At 45.7% G+C, this 19,848-nt stretch overlaps 1 protein-coding gene across 4 annotated transcripts in view; it reads right to left on the reverse strand.

Moving 5' to 3' along the window:
* ATP6V1C2 (ATPase H+ transporting V1 subunit C2) overlaps positions 1–17,265 on the reverse strand; it is a 54,758-nt gene extending 37,493 nt beyond the window's left edge. For 2 of the 4 annotated variants that reach the window (XM_067703691.1, XM_067703690.1), the window contains exons 1-3: positions 17,189–17,265; positions 15,874–16,028; positions 13,224–13,291 (exon numbers count right to left, since the gene is read on the reverse strand). In XM_067703691.1, the coding sequence (XP_067559792.1) occupies positions 13,224–13,291; positions 15,874–16,002 (197 nt within the window). In that variant the 5' untranslated portion in view covers positions 16,003–16,028; positions 17,189–17,265. Of the gene's footprint in view, positions 1–13,223; positions 13,292–13,852; positions 14,174–15,873; positions 16,029–17,188 lie in introns of those variants that run through there. The other 2 variants (XM_067703693.1, XM_067703694.1) reach the window with 2 other exon arrangements.
* Positions 17,266–19,848: the final 2,583 nt, after the last annotated feature.

Here is a 19,848-nt window from a genome sequence, read left to right on the forward strand (position 1 = left end):
GCTGGGCTACTCTGTAAATATACTAGAGACGAGTGAAGTTTATACATTAAGGGGAGGAATGCTGCGGTATGGAATTATATCTCAATTTTATAAAAGAATGTCTCGGCCTTTTTCTTGGCTCCAAGGGTGGAGGCCCAGCGTGGAGAATGTCAAGGACTGGTTTGGTCATTTATGCTGGATGTCGCCACCTCCCCCCGAGTTCCATGGCTCTACCCCCTTTTTTCCCACCTCCACTATATTTTACAATTACCAGAAATCTGTCCAAGCCCTGCCCTGGGTCGCTGTCCTAGGCAGGTCATGCCAACTTCGTCCAGGTTTCCTTCAACAGCCTCCGCTGTGCTTTCCTTGCCTCTCCCAATCTGGCCTCCTCCCGCCCCTCCCTCCCATGGCAGCCAGAGGGATCTCTAAAAACACACATCTTAGCGTGCCATCGCATTGCTTCAACTCAAGAAGTTCAAATATTGACGTTCCAACTCCTCAGCAGAGTTTACAAGGAACACCCCTCCCTGTCGGCCTCCTCTTTCTCCACCCTCTTCCTCTCCTTTGCCCTTCCCGGGCCAGTCTTCTGAAGCTACCTGGATGCTACTCACCCTTTATAACAGCCCAAGCGCCCCCTCCTCAAGGCAAGTCAACCCTAACAAATATTGTACAAGAGAGCGTTGGAGAACACCTCCACCCACAACACGTTGCTTCCTCTGCTGCACACCTGAAACTAACACAACATTGCAAATCAACTGTACCCCAATTTAAAAAAAAAAGGAACTACCATTTAAAAACAAAAATTGTTGCCTCCCGCACTCAGCAAGAACATACTGTATCCGCTATGCACCAGGCGATGTTATGGGAAACAGCGGTGAACGAACAGACCACAGTTGTTGCCCTCAGGGGGCTTACACCAGGACCCTCCCTCCATCATATAAATTATCACGTGCTAAAGTGCTGGTTTCCTCATCTGGTCACCACTAAACAAACAGATCTCTGAAAATGTATTAATTGAGCTGTCATCAGCTCAAGCAAACATACAGTGCCTCCTAGAAAACACACAGACGCTCAGCAAACCCCGGCTGGCTAGTGGATAAGCGCCTTAGGGTGTGAAGCAAGAAATCAGCCCAGTGGTCCTCAGAGCCACCACGGTCCCCAGCCTTCCCTGCTTCACTCACGTGCCACCGACAGGATCCAGACGTTTGCTTTACTCTGCTGCCTCATCTCCCAGAACGTGAACTTTTCAAATGGGCATTTCTTTTAAAAAAAATCAGTATCCCTTATGTCTACAAAATAGTAGTACTCAATGCAGCTGTAATATCAAGCTTAGTCCATGGCAAGGGGGCCACGCCCTGGGACACCATGCTTTAGAGGGTCCTAATCTGGCCCTCATCTAAGCCACTACCATCCCACAGGGTCAGGAAGCAATGCAAAGGTTTGAGGGTCAAAGGGGAGGTATGCAATCACACTTTGGGTACCAGGAGCCTAGCTGCCTCAAGGAATAGGTATTTACCCAAGAGAAATGAAAACTATGTCAATACAGAAAGGTACATGGATATTCATAACAACTTCAATAGTGCAAAACTGGAAACCATCTAAATGTCCTCCAATGGGTGAATAAATTGTGGCTTACCCATAAAATGGAATACTACTCGGCGGTAAAAAAAAAAAAAAGACAATTAATATACACACTACAACATCGATAAACCTCAAATAATGATACAGAATGGAAAAACCAAACCAAAAAAATAGAGTACATACTATATCATTCCATTTATATAAAAGTACTAGGACTTCCCTGGTGGTGCAGTGGTTAAGAATCTGCCTGTCAATGCAGGGGACACGGGTTCGAGCCCTGGTCCGGGAAGATCACACATGCCGCGGAGCAACTAAGCCCGTGCACCACAACTACTGGGCCAGCGCTCTAGAGCCCGCGAGCCACAACTACTGAACCCGCATGCCACAACTACTGAAGTCCACACGCCTAGAGCCCGTGCCCCGCAACAAGAGAAGCCACCGCAATGAGAAGCCTGCACACTGCAATGAAGAGAAGCCCCCCACTCAACACAACTTAGAGAAAGCCCGCAAGCAGCCACAAAGACCCAACGCAGCCAAAAATAAATAAATACATAAATTTATATATATATAAAAAAAGAGTTCTAAAGCACGTGCACACTCTTACAGTGACAGAAAGCAGATCATTGTTGAGGAGGTGACACAAAGAACTTTCGGGGGTAACAGATGTGCTCTATCTTGACTGTGGTGATGGTTTCACTGATGTATATATGTCAAAACTCATCATTTGAAATGTACACTTTAAGAATTTGTTGTACATCATTTACGTCTAAATAAAGCCGTTTAAAAAAAAAAAAGCCTACACTACACTGAGGTACCATTTCTTACCTATCAGGTTCATAAAAACCCCCAAATTTGACAGCATACTTGATTAGAAAGATTGTAGGGAAATGGGGACCCCTTAATTTCATTGCTAGTGGAAATGCAAAATGGTCAGAGAAATCTGACATCCATTAAAATTACAAAGGCAGGGCTTCCCTGGTGGCGCAGTGGTTGAGAGTCCGCCTGCCGATGCAGGGGACACGGGTTCATGCCCCGGTCAGGGAGGATCCCACATGCGGCGGAGCGGCTGGACCCGTGAGCCATGGCCGCTGAGCCTGCGCGTCCGGAGCCTGTGCTCCGCGACAGGAGAGGCCACAGCACTGACCCGGGGATCCAACAATTTGCTTCTGAGAATTCATCCTGCAGATACACCTGCACAATTATATGTGCAAGGGAATGATGTTGGAGCAAGATTACACCCTACAGCACTGTTGGTAATAACCCCCTTCCCCATAAAAGTAAATAAGGCAAGCCTCCACTTCTAGGGCTGGTTAATAAACTATGATACCTCCCCCATGTGGAATTCAAGGTAGCTTAAAACCGAGAAGGCTCTCTATGTACTGACGGGAAAAATCTCCCAGGATATATTGTTAAGTGAAAAAGAAGCAAGATGCTAAACATGTGGATTACTACTTTGCATTTGAAAAGGGGAGAAATAAAAATCTATGCTGGAATTTGCCTGTATTTGCATAAAGAAGGACCAGAAATGTATCCAAGCAATTCATACAAGCAGCTTCCTAAGTGGAGGCTGAGGAGGGAGTTGGACCGGGAGAGCATAAGGGAAACTTCTCACGTAGAGTCTTTTATATTGTTTTTTATCTCTGATGCATGTGAACGTATTATCTGTTCACAAACAAACAAACAAAAAAACCACACACACACAAAAACAAATACAAAAAACTTTGTTGTAAGTTTTTAAATATAAATTTAGAATCCCTGGCCTTAAGACATACTTCCTAGAAGTACGTTAGGATCCAGTGGGCTAAATAGCTGTGTAAGCGCCATTACGAACACCAGTCCTCAAAGTCGGAAGCCCACCTGCCTCAGGACCACCCAGAGGTCCCTTTAAAATGCAGATTCCCAGGCCCTACCCCAACCGGACCCAATCAGCATCCCTGGAGGTGGTGCCCCAGGACCTGTAAATCTTTTACGTTCCCCAGGAGATGGTACAGGTGCTAGAAGCGGAGGCCCACTACTGTGAGATGGACGTGTACCCGGTAGATATTAATTCAGCACACACTCTGAGCCAGGAGCCGCGCACAGAAATACCGTCCCTGTTTCCTTGGGGCATATATTCTACAAGAGACACACAAAGACAAACAAGCAGAGTGTTACACAGTGGTGTGTGGAAGGCAGAGAATTAAAATAGGGTGACCTAGAGGGGCTCGGCTGGCTGGTAGCCCACAGAAGGCCTCTGGAGGGGGTGACATTCCAACTGAGATGGGATGACGACAGGGGGCCCATCCTTCGAAGGTGAGGTGGCAGGTGGCGGGCCTGGGTCAGGAGTTTGGTGCAAAAATACAGAATGAGAAGAAGGTGGTTTGGTTGAAGGCAGGGGAGTGGACGGAAACGGGACAGGTTGGCAGGCGGAGGCCGCCGGGCTCGGTCCTCACTGGGGTCTCAAGTGGAGGGTCAGGAAGGAGGGGCCCAGACCGTTTGCTTGGTGCCTGGGCCCCGGGAGCCTTTGACTGAGGTGGGAAAGACCACGTAAGAGGAGAATGGAAACATATAAGCTGTCGGTTGAGAATGATATTAACTTCGGACATAAAGCCAGTGCCAAAAAAGAACCATTTAAAGCTGCCCCTTAAGCCTCTGAAAATAAGTCTAAGTGGCTGCCATCTATGTAAGGCGTGAAGAGTGCTGTGTGGACAGGACTGGGCTGAGGTTTGGAGAACAGTGGAGCCGTGGCTCCCAGGAGCTGATCCAGGTCTAAAATGGAAGGGGGGACTTCCCTGGCGGTCCAATGGTAGAGAATCCGCCTTCCAATTCAGGGGACGCGGGTTTGATCCCTGGTCAGGGAGCTAAGATCCCACATGTCGCAAGGCAACTAAGCCTGCGCACCACAACTACTGGGCTCGTGCGCCTCAACTAGAGAAGAGAAAACCCGCACACCACAGCTAGAGAGAAGCCCGCGGGCCGCCACAAGACCTGACAGCAGCCAAACAATTAAGAAAATAAATAAATGAAAAGGAGGGGCCTGATACTAAATTTAACCTCCAAAGACTCACTCTGTGAGTTTCACAATGTTGCCTGAGGCTGGCGCTGGCCCTGTGGCCTCAGCACAGAAATCAACACCAGCTCCTTCCCTGCAGGTGGGACTTCCGCTTTGGTGAGAACTGCAGGAGCTGGTTGGGGGCTGTCAAAGCAGAGACTATCCCAGCAGGCTTTGAAGGAGGGGATGAAGGGCAGGGCGGGCGGGAAAGAAGTTAACCCCGCCATCTGCCAGGAAGGGAGAGAAGCAGGGGGACCAGTGAAGGCCTGACACACGTCAGCTATGATCCTGCACAGTGACTTAACTCTGAGAACATCAATGTGCTCATCTAGAACGTGGGGATATTCACCCAGTTCCTGGGACTGTGGTGAAGAGCTCATGAGGAAATAATACAGTGCCTGGTATACAACGGGTAATCAAAGAATGGCCCCTAGCAAAACAGGGACGTGACAATCGGCAGGTGGTGTGGACTCAAGACAGGGAACAATATAACAGAGACTCTAGAGAACATCAAGGGGCAACCCTCAGTGGAGTCATAACTGTCACAGACCTTTATGACCCAGCAGTAAGAGCAGCAAAGTGCATCAAGGTTAGAAACATGGACCCAGCAGATATGGAAATCATCGATACTGTGGGTCCAACAGACATATATCAACTCTATACAGTGAAAACAAGAGACCACACCCATCTCAGGCACCCATGCAACACTTAGAAAAAGCAGCAAAGAAAACTTCAAATTCCCAAAGGTAGAAATAGCACTTATTTTATTCTCTAACAACAAAGCAATGGAATTAGAAGTGAAAAACGAAAACAGAAACAACAAAAAAACTCAACAGTCCAGAAATTTTAAAAAGCATTTAAAAACTTGCAGAACATCTAGAAAAAAATGATAATGGAAATTCCAAAAGTTACATAATACGCCGAGAAAAATCCATTGCCTTGAACATTACAGAATGAAACAAAAAAGAACATAAATGAACGCAGCATGTAACTCAGTTGTTTCACAGAAAAGAGCAGGAAAATAAACCCAAGCAAAGCAAGAGGAAGGAAACTAAGATAAATGCAGAAACGTGAAAATTAGAAATCAGAAAAGGGTAACATTGATTTTAAAAAATTGAGAAAAAAGGCTGCTTCTCTTAAAGAGTGATATAGGTAAAACTGCTGGGTAGCCTAATCAAAGAAAACACACACACACACACAAAATGAGAAATTAGCAGAGACAATTATAAAACTCACAACAATATCGAACTCAATGCAAATAACTTGGAAAAGTTGATGGTAATAGATTATTTTCTAGGAAAATGAAATTTACCAAAATCCATACACCTCTTCTCCCAAAGAGAAAACCGAGAGAATACTGGAAATTCAGCAGGAAGCCCCAATATGTCACAATGACATGTTTTAAACTTTCCAGAAACGGATCATCCCAGTACCATCTAAAGCAGCTGTTCCCAGCTCGGTGCTTTGTGACCACCTAGAGGGGTGGGATAGGGAGGGTGGGAGGGAGACGCAAGAGGGGGGGGATGTGGGGATTTATGTATACATATGACTGATTCACTTTGTTATACAGCAGAAACTAACACCCCACTGTAAAGCAATTATACTCCAATTAAGATGTTAAAAAGAAAAAACTAAAATAAAATAACGCAGCTGTTCTCAATCACGGTGCCAGGACAAGGAGCGGTATCAGCATCGCCTGAGAACTCACAGAAATGTAGGTTCCCAAGCCTCACGTCAGACCTGCTGCATCAGAAATTCTGGAGGGGGCCCAGGAACCTGTTTCACCAAATCTTCCAGATGACTTGACTCACACACTTTGAGAGCCCCTGTTTGACCATGCCATGCCAAGGGTGGTCTGCCGCAGCCCCAGTATCACTGGGAGCCTGGGAAAATGCAGAATCCCAGGCTCAGCCCAGACACACTGAGTCAGACTCTGCATTTTGTCAAGACCCCCAGGGGACTCGTGTGTGTTTGAGAGGCACTGTCTAGAGCTCTAGCCCAGTGCTGTGCAATAGAAACAGAATTGAACCAGACATGTAATATAAAAATTTCTAGTAGCCTCATTTTAAAAAGTAAAACGACTCAATTAATTTTAATCATATATTTTATGTAAGTAACCCAATATCCCAAATATTATTAGCTTAACAGGTAACCAACATAAAAATATATTGAGATATTCTACATCCTTTTTTTTTTGTACATACAGGTTCTTCAAAATCTGATGGGTATTTTAAACTTCACACATCTCGATTCAAACTAGCCACATCTCAAGTGCTTAGAAGTCCCATGTGGTCAGTTGATGTCATTTTGAACAGTGTAGAGAGAATGGAGAAAGAAGGAAAGCTTCCGAAATTCTTCTTACAAAGCCACCACTTTTCTTACGCTAATATGGCTTTTTAATTGTGTGCTGTCACACAATAGACCAATTTTAATACTGTGGTTAAGAATGAGGACTCTGGCAGAAACTAACACACCATTGTAAAGCAATGATACCCAATAAAGATGTTAAAAAAAAAAAACAAAGGGTTACATTTCAGGAGACAAAGCTTGAGCTAGAATAAAGGAATGAGATTCACAAAGAAAAAAAAAGCATGAGGACTCTGCAGCCAGACTCCCTGGCCTCTAACCTTAGCTTCACCAGTTATTGTAATCTCTGGGCTGTCACAGAGTAGGCATTCAATAGATGTTAACTATCGCTATGTTATGATAACATTATGATGTTAGTATTATTGTCATTCATGATTACTGATGCAAAATCTTACAACATTAGCAAACAGAGGTCAACATCCCAAGTAGGGTTTCTCCTTGGAATGCAAGGATGATTCAATAATTATGATATCTATTAATAAATATACCATATTAAGGTCAAGGGAAAAGAAAGAAACAACATAGGACCAATTCATTATATGCCACAAAAGGAATTTGAAAAAAAATTACAATACTTATTCCAGATAAACTCTTAGTAAAACAGAAACAGATACTTCCTTAGCATGATAATAGCATATTTAAAAACAAGAGCTCAATGATATTTAATGGAGCCACCAAAATTATCCAGATTAAAGGCAGGAACGAGAATACGATGTCCGCTACCATCACTGACGAATTAAACATTTTTCTGGGCTACTACCCTTTGCAATTAAGCAAGAAAACAAAATGAGAGAAAAGCAGGGAAAACTGTCACTTACAGACAATATGATCACATGCCTAAAAACCTTAGAAAATAAGCTGAAAAATCATTAGAAACAACAAGGAAATTCCATAAGTTGTCACGTCATTAAGTTAATGTGAAAAATCCCTATTGACAAACAATGAGCATTTAAAGAAAAGATCTCATTTACAATAGCAACAAAATAAAACCTGTAACACTTGGGAAAAAAATAAGATATTTTGCAGGACCTTCTGAAGAGACCATTAAAGCTTTACCAGAGGAACAAAGAAAAAGAACTAAGTCAATTGAAAGATGAACTGTGCTCATGGAAACACTCAAAGTTTTAAGACTGCTAATCTCCACTAATTTCAGTGCAATCCGAAATGAATCATGAATAGGATCTTTGCAAATCTGTTTGTGCTAAGTAGATACCTCGAAATAAAATTTGTAAATATTGGGTTGGATCGTGAATGTTCGTGTGCGTGTGCATGTGTGTGTGTGTTTCATTTTGTCTTTTTTCACCAGGGAAGGAACCACACAAAATCCTAATAATGGCCACCTATGGGGAGAGCGACTGGGGTGAAAGTGGAACTTTCAATTTTCTTTTTGTACCTTTTTATACCATTTGATTTTTTTTTAATGTGTAAATATATTAGTTTTTTAAAGTGTCAACAATAATTATCTGAGCAATGAATAAAACACAAGGAAGACACCTTTCAAGGTCTGTATTAAAAAATACTATTAAGCTTCCTGTTGGCGCTGGTGGGAGCCACTGAGAGGAAGGGTAGGCACAGATGGACACATGGGTGGATTAGTGAATCTGGTTCAAGGGTCTATTCCCCCTGCACTGCCCCCAGCCCACCCAGCTCTTTCTAGGAACTTCTCTCTGGGCATGTTTCCCCATCTGGAACATGAAGGAGTTCGATTAGATCTCTAAGGACCCGTTCAGCTCGAATATTCCAGGATTCTTTCTTCCGTTCATTCATTCAGCTGGTCTTCTGGAGCTTACAGTCTAGCTGGGAAGACAGACAGTCATCAAACGATCCCACAAGAAAATGTACAAGGCCACCATGGAGGGTGTTATGAAGAAGCGGGCGCACTCAGTTGTCCTAGGAGAGGGTCAATCAGCAAGTCTGCAGGCAGGGGGTGTGGGTGAGAGGAGAGTCTGGGGGAGCTGAACAGGATTAGCAGGCGAAAGCAGGGGCGAGTGGGGCATCGGGAAAGTTAGTCATTCCAGAGAGCAGGAGGTCAGCGCACACACGGCGGGACTACCAAGCAGCCCTGAGGACTCACAGCACAACAGCATAAACAGGCATTCGACTGACATTTCTCCAGTGAATCTAAACTGCGTCAATGCAGGTAACCTCATCCTGATGTTCTTGCAGTGACAGAGAAGAGAAGCTTGGGTCATTTTTTTTTAATTATATTTTTGCTTCTCTTTAGAATGCCCTTAGAAGAACCGACTTCCTGAGACTTGCATCACTAAGCAGACAGCCACCCTCGGATATGGCATCTTTGATCAGCCAACCCTCAGTCAACTTCACGGAGCCACGTGGCTGAAGAAAGGCCACCAACTATTCCGCAAGCCAGGTAATGCACTCGGGGCAGCTGACGGTCACCAAAGTACCAGAGAAACTCATGAGGTGCCTCTGACAGCCGAAGCACCAGTGAAATGTAGTATTTTAACCAGCACTGCAAAACAGGCTAAGATACTGGGAAGGACTCAAACGTAGAAGAGAAAAGAAAAGGGAGGGAGGGCGCTTTTAAAGGTAAAATCATTTGGTTTCTCAAAAGTTCATTAATTACAGTGCAAATACAGCGTAAATTACCAAAGACAGCATGGGGGGATAAATCAAAAACAAAAGGAAGGCTCCAGTAAGCAAAAGCTGCCTTCCAGCTAAGTGGAAAAACACTCTAGTGCACCGAGTAAATAAATAATAAAAGGATGTGGAAACAATACACCTTGAAAACTCCTGATCCTTCTCTGTTCTCCTGGCCAGTAGCAGTGCTGACAGGTTTATGCTGCCCGGGTTACAGACCCAGCTAGGGTTTATTTATCCAATAACACCTGCGTCGTTTTAACTGAAGCTGATCTCTGTATTTTATGAGTGTATCCCATTATTTTACCCCAAGCTCCAGCATTAAGCCCCAAACAAAAGTTATCTGACCCCTAGACTAGATAAATGCTAGAAGTAAGAATTTCAGGGTGTCCAGACCACACCGCTTTTCTTCTCCCCCAGAGAGGAAGGCTCTTGGGAATATACACCCACAGGGAAATAATAAAACAATGCACAGTGATTTTCATTCTTCCATACCTCACCCTGTTTAAAAAAAACCAAAAAACTCTTTAATTCATTCGGGTGTTATCTGTTTCACAATTACAGCCTTAATTTGGCTTACTCACGCATTTTCTTAAACACGAGTAACTTGTGCAACCGATAGCTACGGGACAAAACACAAACGCTTAGTGAAAAAAACAAAGAAACAAAAAAGGAAAGTGGAAGCGATAATAATCCAAGATCACAGGATTTTATTAGAGGTAGAGGGGGCTTTGGTGAATAAGAAAGAGGTTAAGGACTTGCACCAGGGAAGAAAATTGGTAGCAAAGGAAGGTCTAGAAAAATAAAAATGCTGACTAGCTGTCATTTCTGCAGCAGGCCTGAGAGCAATTCACACTTTTCTTTTTTTTTTTAACAATTCACTCCCCTGAAGCCAACACTGCTGCACCTCACCGCGTAGCCTCGTCCTGTGGTGTGTCCGGGCTGCCGAGGAAAGGCATCTCCAGCCCAGGACAGTGGGCTGGCCTCCACGGTATCTGCTAGACCCACCTCCCCAGGGGGCAGAGCAGCCTAAGAAGGGAGCTGATACTTAGGGATCAAGCCACTTTTTCTTGGATGTTAGTTTTTCATAGAACACTTCCTGGGATTTGCTCATTCTTGATTCAACATGATTTCACTCCCCTTCATTGTTCCCTGAAAGCACAGAGATGATCACTACTGTCCCATTTCATAGATGAGAAAGGTGAAGGTTAGTTTTCTTTCTCGAGGACTGTGAGCTACAAACTGCTTGGTGATTAGGATTTGCCTTGGTGTGGTTAGTGCAACATCCCACATACAGCAAAACGTTACTAACAAAGGATTCTTTTTATTCTTAGGCGATGGGTGGCTGAACAGCAACTGGAACACAGAAAACTTAATTTCTAGCTCATGGCACCAAGCTGCAGATTAGAAACCTCAAAGTCTGATCACTAGAACTCCTCACTATACAATTTCCATAAAAATGCATCAGAGAAGGCAGTAGCATGCATATCACCATTCCACTGAGAAGGTAAAAAGCACATGTCCACAGGCCCTGAAAATAGGAAGCCCTCTATTTAGGGTCAGGCAGTCAAACCCTGGTCTCCCCTGGTCATGCAGATTGGTAGGTGTATGCCTTGGCCCCTGAAGACTCTTTCCTCACCTATCTCACCTGTATTTTTCTTAAAACCAAGTGAAAACACTTGTTAAACAAGTTTCATCTTCACCAAGACAAGGAAGTATTATTATTTAAAATCTACCTAAAAGGTAAATTATGGCAAATCCATATGGTATAACATTACAGTGGACGAGGTAACGGTGAGATCCAAAGAACAAGATATGAAGGGAAAAGCAAGTTACAAAATATGTGTAATATGGGGACTTCCCTGGTGGCACAGTGTTTGAGAATCCGCCTGCCAATGCAGGGGACGTGGGTTCTAACCCTGGTCCGGGAAGATCCCACATGCCGTGGAGCAACTAAGCCCGTGCGCCACAACTACTGAGCCTGCGCGCCTAGAGCCCGTGTTCCGCTGCAATGACAAGCCCGCGCACCACAATTAAGAGTAGCCCCTGCTCATCACAACTAGAGGAAGCCCGTGCGCAGCAACAAAGCCCCAACGTGGCCAAAAATAAATAAATAAATTTATTTTAAAAAAATATGTGTAACATGAAGTCACCTTTATTAACATATGTATGCATAAATAATACTTATGTATAGAAAAAGCTAGACGTACATACTGCAAATAAAACAAATATAGCATATCCAGTTATCTCCGGATGGCATATTTACAAGTGATTTGTATCATATGATTTGTATTTTCTTTTTTATGCTTTTCTATGATCTATAAATATTTTCCAATGTTTATGTACCAGATTTGTAATAATTTTTTTAAATAAATGATTTGAAGACTAAAATATCCTCATACACTTTTGGTGGGAGTACACATAGGAACAACTTCATGCAGGGGTAATATGGACATATCTGTAGATGTTTACACGCAAATACTCCTTGATGCAGCATTTCAACTTTTAATTATCCCACTCCTACATGGGCACAAAGAAGTACAAAAAAGGACAGTCATTACAGCATCGTTTGTAATAGCAAAAGACTAGAAAACTTAAATGTCCATCAATAAGAATATTCAAATAAATTAGGTAACATTTATTCAAGGTAATGCAGCCAGTTTAAAAAAAATGCAGGGGCTTCCCTGGTGGCGCAGTGGTTAAGAATCTGTCTGCCAATGCAGGGGACACGGGTTCAAGCCCTGGTCCGGGAAGATCCCATATGCCGCAAAGCAACTAAGTCCGTGCGCTACAACTACCGAGCCTGCGCTCTACAGCCCGCGAGCCACAACTACTGAAGCCCGCGTGCCTAGAGCCCATGCTCTGCAACAAGAGAAGCCACCACAATGAGAAACCCACGCACCGCAACAAAGAGTAGCCCCCACTCGTTGCAACTAGAGAAAGCCCGCGTGCAGCAACGAAGATCCAACACAGCCAAATAAATTAAATGTTTTTTTTAAAAGATTAAAAAATTAAAAATAAAATAAAATAAAATTTTAAATGCTATTATGGACTGACATGAAACTATCTCTAAGAAATGTGATTAAGGGGAAAAAGCAAGGTGCAGAATATATGCTATCATTTGTATAAAATTATTTTTAAGAATATGTTCATATTTCTTTGTACATGTACAGGCTGTCTCTGGAAGGCTCTCCTAAAAATTATAATAACATTGCCTTAAAAGAGGAAAAATGAGGGGACAGGAAACTGAAAAATAGGTGAGAAGAGAACAATTTTCACTGGATAACTTGCTTTCCTTTGTACTTGAATTTTTTTACTACGTGCATATGTTCCTACAAAAACAAAACCAAACAAAAAACTTAAAAAGCCTTGTGGGGAAAACTGCACCAACTGTTTTTCTAAGTGTTTTAGTACCTTATGCCGTAGCCCTCTTCATTTTGAAGGCAGCCCCCTAAAAAAAACTCTATCTCAGCAAACAAAACTACGCAAGGGACCCCACGTGCAGCCATGGACCTGGCACCCTCACGGAGACCTGCCCTGTCTCTTCCTGTGACTTCCAGGACCGGGTTTAGGCAAGTATGGCCTCAGCCAAAGCAAGAGCACTGTGTCCTGTGACAACAATGGCAAATTCTCACTTGTATGTAGTAAATAAGAAATATTTTACCTCTCAGCAAAGATATCGACTTTCCCCAACTCATCAGAGAGGCCAACAAGGGAATCCAAGGTCCCCACCTAGAAAGATGGGAGAGAAGTTAGATGCTCAGGCTTTGTAGCTGGTGGGGGGCACGGGGTTTCAACCATAGCGCAGGGAATTCTTCTGTCTTGACTCAGTTGGTCAATGGTGAAACCGGAAACTGAGAAGAGCTCTCAAGGGAAACCAGTGGATTTGGGATGATGATGATTATTACTATCATTATTTTTTTGGCCAACAGGATAAACTGTCATTTCTGCCACAGAAAGGAGTGACTGTGTCGTGGTCTACCCTCAGCTTATTTTCATCTAAGAATGGCAGTCTGCTCTTCCGGGGATTAATCACCACAGCCAAGGAAGCAATGAGACAGAAAGCACGTCAAGGAAGTTATCATTTCTGAAAGCCTTTCTTCTCCAAGGCAGTCCAGCCGATCCCTATCTCTGGTCCTCTGTGCTGTTATTAACAATGATCTTTCTGGGGCAAGGGCAGCTTTTCCTCCCACTCCCTCCATGAAAGTCCTTTTCCTTACAGATTACTTAGGACAAGCTGTTTCTTGTGGAAATTATTACTGTGTCCAAAATTGTATTTAAAGGTCTACTCACAGAACCAGAAGGAAAAAGTCTGTTATCACATCATCAACCACCCGTCAGATGCTGAAAAGTAATCAGGGAACTATGAAGTCTGGATATTCCTAGCAAGTGTTGTTTCTTTTCAGACAACTTAATTTTAAGCAACTTTTGGCAGAAGTCATGTCTTCTTTTCATCTTTGTACCCTCGGGCCTGGCACAGCACTTCCCACGTAGTAAGCAATGAGAGGATGCTTAATTTACTAACCTTCACAGTGTCTGACCCTGGACAAACAATGGCAGGCTTGAAAAATCAGCAAGATGTGGGTTCAGAATCCAGTGTTGCCACTTACCAGCTCCACAACCCCGGTCTCCTTTCTCAGCCCATCCTGATCTATAAAGTGGGAGTTGTGAAGATTCAGGAAGATGCGCTTAAACAGCCTGGCCCCCAGCATACCGCTCCATAAACACTAACAAATGTAGGAGCTCATTAACAACTATGCAGAAAAGCCCAGAGGGGCAAACCGAGGTTTGAAAAAGGATTATGCGGCAGTTTACTAGAAGAGCCACCTCTGGGCGTTTAGCACCATCCCTCCAGAATCCGTGACACAGTTGTAGGGCAGAAAGACTGCCTTAGGCGTCTTCCCCTAGGAGGAAGCGTGGCCAGAAGTCCACTCTTTTGGAAGTAAGAAGATTGCACATTATCTTCCTCCTCTTCCATGTTTGTTTCATTTTAAAATCTCTTTCTGGGACTTCCCTGGTGCTCCAGTGGCTAAGACTCCGCATTCCCAATGCAGTGGGCCTGGATTCGATCCCTGATCAGGGAACTAGATCCCACATGCCACAGCTAAGAGTCTGCATGTCACAACTATGAGTTCGCATGCTGCAACTAAAGATCCCACGTGCTGCAACTAAGATCCGGCGCAGCCACATAAATATTTCAAAAGTAAATAAATAAAATAAAATCTCTTTCTGCCATCTGCCCAGTTGTCACTAAGTCTCCTTCCTTCTCCCTCCACCAGAACCAGAGGGATGCCCTGCTCCCAGTTCAACAACACAATCAAGGATGAACCTCTTAGGCTTCCCTGGTGGCGCAGTGGTTAAGAATCCACCTGCCAATGCAGGGGACACTGCTTCTAGCCGTGGTCCAGGAAGATCCCACATGCCACGGAGCAACTAAGCCCATGTACCACAACTGCTGAGCCTGCGCTCTAGAGCCCGTGAGCCACAACTACCGAAGCCTGTGTGCCTAGAGCCTGTGCTCCGCAACAAGAGAAGCCACTGCAATGAGAAGCCCGAGCACTGCAATGAAGAGTAGCCCCCACTCGCCGCAACTAAAGAAAGCCCGCGTGCAGCAACAAAGACCCAACGCAGCCAAAAAATAATTAATTAATTATTTTTTAAAAAAACGATGAACCTCTCCTGGGATGGCGCAGTGGTTAAGCATCTATCTGCCTGCCAGTGCAGGAGACACGGGTTCGACGATCCCTGGTCTGCAAAGATCCCACATGCTGCGGAGCAACTAAGCCCTCAAGCCACAACTACTGAGCCCACGCGCCGCAACTACGGAAGCCCACGCACCTACAGCCCGTGCTCCGCAACAAGAGAAGCCACCGCAATGAGAAGCCCGTGCACCGCGATGAAGAGTAGCCCCCGCTCGCTGCAGCCAAAAATTAAAAAAAAGGTTGAACCTCTCCAAGCCTGCACATTTAAAGTATATTGTTGGTCTTCTTAGATGTTGAAGATAAAACAGGAAGAATCTGAGAACTCAATGAGGACCCAAGTGTGTTTAAGACACTCTTTCCACTTTTTGAAGACACTGCTAGCCGCACCCTTGTCTCCCTCTCATTCTGTCCTGTAGCTCTAAGTCCATAAGCATCACAGTTAATTTGGGGCTATTCGTGAAGTCCCATCCAGACCAGTCCCCCCGTACAGCTTCACAGCCAGGCTGATCCTCAGCATTGGCGCCATTGTCCTGTTGTTTTCTCCTTGGCTTTCCAGAAGACACCCACACCACCCCAGCCCATCACCTCCTTCCTCCTCCTGGGGTATTTTACCTTAAAATCAGGAATCGTGAATTTGGTGTTATAAGACAGGTTTGACTTGGAGGTTACTGTATTCATCCTCTCCAGCGCTTGTAAATTTTCCTTATCTCCAGGGGCAGAAATTAACCAAAATTCCGACATGTTTCCAGTCTTCTTTTATCCAGTTACTGACCAGAACCACAGCAACATACACAAACAGAAACAGGAGAGAAATGTCAAATACCTCTACCTGTTCACCACTCCCTTCCCTCTGAATTAATCCTCTCCACTCTTCCAATTTCCCGTTCGTTCCCCCCTTTGACCTTCCAGTTCAGATTCTACAGTTCCAAGGACAGCCATCTGCCCAAAGCTTATCTCCACTTGGAAAGCCCTCAGGTCTTTGTAAAGACTGCCAAAGACACTCCTTCCCAGGTTGGTTCTGACTGGTTTTGAGGAGAGAAGGAGGGGGAGTGTGATTCCTGTCCCTCCTACTTCAGCGAAAAACCCATTCCTGGCATCATAAAATGGGGGCCACTAAGCTGGACTTGGGCACCTTCTGGACTATTTCTCTCCCTTCCACGCTGCATCTCCAGGGATGTAGGATTGGGGAGTTAAAGGGGTGGTGAGGCAGGAACCAGACAAGGAGGCGCTTCCACAATGGGCAGGCTGGGCAAACCCAGATCTTAACTGACCAACCTTGAGATTGGAGCTAGCTTCACAACGACTTCAGAAGAACCCCTTTCTTTATAAAATAAGGAGGGGAGAGGGAAGGTAAGGGGGCTATTAGAGTCGTTTTTCCACAGGACTAGGTGTCTACTCTGCAGAGGTGGGTAACGCGCTGGGTCCGGCTGGGAGTTTCTGTCCAGCGTCTAAAGTCGATTAGCTCTGCTCATTCAAACGTGTACACACCCACACCTTTCTCCCCTCGGCCTGTTTCCTCCCTTCCAACGTCTCCGGGTGGCTACGAACAAACCAGGATAATAGCCAGAGACCCATCGTGCAAGCTCTTCTTGTTGGCCCCCGTCTCACCCCCTCCAAGACAATCTTAGCCCCTCCCAACACTGAGCACGCCGAACGCAGCTCCTTTCGCACTTGACCGCTGATGGCCTGGGGACAAACTGGCCCTGCGCAGAACCTGGGGAGATGCCACCTGCCCGGCCCCTAGGAGGGCGCAGCAGAGACGCCGGTTCCCCGGTTCCCACGGAGAAGGCTCGGCCCTGGACGGCGCCCCTGGGCCGAGGCAAAGCGGGGACGAAAGCGACGCGGGCGGCTCGAGCTGGGCCCCCGGTTGCGACGCGCGACCTCTCCCCACGCCGCCTCGGGCCCCCGACCCGCCGCGCGTCCTTACCGGGAGCCCGCGGGCCTCGCGGGCTGCGGGCGGACTGGCGCCGGGCCGGAGCGCACGGCCGGCTCCGGAGAAGCAGCGGCTTCTGCGCGACGCCCCGCCCCGAGCTTTTATCCGAGCCGGAGGCGGCCGCCCCGCTGGACATTTGCATACCGGGCCGCCCGCCTCCTGCCGCCGCCGGGCAGGGGGCGCCCGCCGGGCCCCTGCGGCCGCTGTGCCACGCGAGAGGCAGGGGATCCAGCCCTTCGCGACTTGGCCAAGATCCCCGAGCCCCGAGCGGCTGGGCTGGGTCCCGGCGGGATTCTGGGGAGCATCGGACGGGGTCCCCAACCCCATGACGGAGCAGAGCGGACGACCGAGGGAAGCAGGGTAGGCGAAGCACTCGGCACCCGGACACGGCCGCCTCGAGTCTCTCCACCTCCACCCCATCCCCGGACAGTGACAGGGAACAGGGTCTCAAGGGGAACCACCGAGAGACAGAACTGACCTGTGGAAAGTGACGCAACAGGTTCACATAGGTTTTGGAACACACACCTGGGCAGAGGAATAATCTTCCTGTTGACGTGGGCGTGAGCTTGCCCTTGGTTGCCAAGGAAACTCTCCACTGCAGGATACGCCCACCTCACCTTACCTCCTTCCTAATCGCCTTGACTTACTATCTAGCACCACGGCGTGAGTTTATGATCCGTGCTGTTTGGAAGAGAGGGAAACCCCGGAAATTATCATGTGAGTATTTTAAAAACAAAAACAAAAAAACAAACCTCTAAGAATTCATTTTCTCTGGAGTCAAGGAGGAAACTTTAGTGCATCCTTCTCCGTGGATGGTATTTTCAGTGATTTCTGGGAAAGATTAAAATCTCAGAATTATTCTTCAGGGGGCAGGGGGTGTTGAAGAAGTTTTGGTTGCTACCCTGAGAATGGGGTCCCCCTTACTGTATGAAAGTAGCCAGATGGGCAACCTATTATCAGGAATGCTTTTAGATCTTTGGAAAGAGGTGTAAGGTGCCCTGTGCTGGGATGGGAGGCCCCAGATGCAGGACAGAAAGGTGACTTTTAAGGTCACAGCAGGATCGCACTGCAGTCCTACTGTGGATTTGGGATTGGCAGATTGGAACTCCCTGCACCTGCATTCTGCCTCATCACACTTGGGCCACTCAAGTGCATTAGTCAGTCCTTGCAATATCTTCCGGAGGGAGGACACCTGAAACCGAGGGATGAGGAAATCCTGTGTGTACAGGAAGGTTAAGTGGCAATTCCAGGGAAGGAGCGGTCCGGTCAGACATTGACGTGGGGTCTCCAATTTTGGACTTTATCTGGGAATGCCATTCTTTCCAGCCGGGGAAAACAGAATCCTAGCGCCGGGAGCAGACCTCTTTTATGAACAAGTGTAGCGATGCCCACAGATGTTGCTTGAATTGTCAGGTGTCATGCAACTGATAAATGGCAGAGCTATGAGTGGAACTCAGGCCTCTGATCCAAATCCTGTGTCCTTCCCACTGCTCCCAGCAAGCCTGCAGGCCTGGGTCCTAACTCTAAGAACCGGTGCTTTCCATTTCAGTGCACGTTTTTCTAGCCTTCCTTGTTCAGAGACCTGGCTTCCCAGAGACTGGGCAACAACTTTCCCCAACTTTGCTTATGAAACCTCTTCTTTCTGTAAATATGGTTTCCTCCAACAAGCTTTTTTCATGAAATAAGAGTCCAACACAAAATAACTCCTGGCCATCTGATTAAGAAAAGAATAAGAACTATAGTGTTCCTTGTCTTGCTTAAAAATCTACAATCTTTCTGGTCTCTTCACATCTTAAGTTTCTTCTTAAGTATGGGAATTTACAGTAGTTGATATCTACCGCTTTAGGGGTAGATATCAGCTATTCTACCCTTAAGTCTGCTTGACTTTTTTTCAAATAACTTCTTTTTTCCCCACTTATAAGTAATTCTACACATCTTATAAAAATTTGCAGAACATAGAAAAGCATAAAGAAGAAAGTAAAAATCACCTGTACTTCCACGATCTGAAAATAACCACTGTTAACATTCAAATTCCCTTTGTTATTTTTTAATGTATATTCATATGTACAAATATGGACTTCTGGCATGACTGTACACGCTATACATAAAGTTTGGCATCCTCCTATGGTTTGTGTTTTGTTTGTTTTTTTCTTTTTTTTTTGGCTGCATTGAGTCTGTTGCTGCACGCGGGCTTTTGCTAGTTGCGGCGAGCGGGGGCTACTCTTCATTGCGTGGGCTTCTCATTAAGGTGGATTCTCTTGTTACGGGGCATGGGCTCTAGGCACACGGGCTTCAGTGGTTGTGGCGTGCGGGCTCAGTAGTTGTGGCTCGCGGGCTCTAGAGCACAGGCTCAGTAGTTGTGGTGCACGGGCTTAGCTGCTCTGTGGCCTGTGGGATCTTCCTGGACCAGGGCTCGAACCCGTGTCTCCTGCATTGGCAGGCGGATTCTTAACCACTGCACCACCAGGGAAGCCCCTGGATTGCTTTTTAAAGATCAAAAAAAATTATCATTCTATATTATCAGTAAAGGATAACCCAATGTCATCAGCAATTTGCCACAGCTCAGAACTTGAGTCAGAAACATTGATTTCAAAGGCAAATAAAGAGATCTTGTTGGACAACTTACACCTTGAAGAAAAAAAAGAGAGAGGGAG

Source organism: Pseudorca crassidens, chromosome 14, assembly GCF_039906515.1.
Source record: "Pseudorca crassidens isolate mPseCra1 chromosome 14, mPseCra1.hap1, whole genome shotgun sequence".
Taxonomy (NCBI): domain Eukaryota; kingdom Metazoa; phylum Chordata; class Mammalia; order Artiodactyla; family Delphinidae; genus Pseudorca; species Pseudorca crassidens.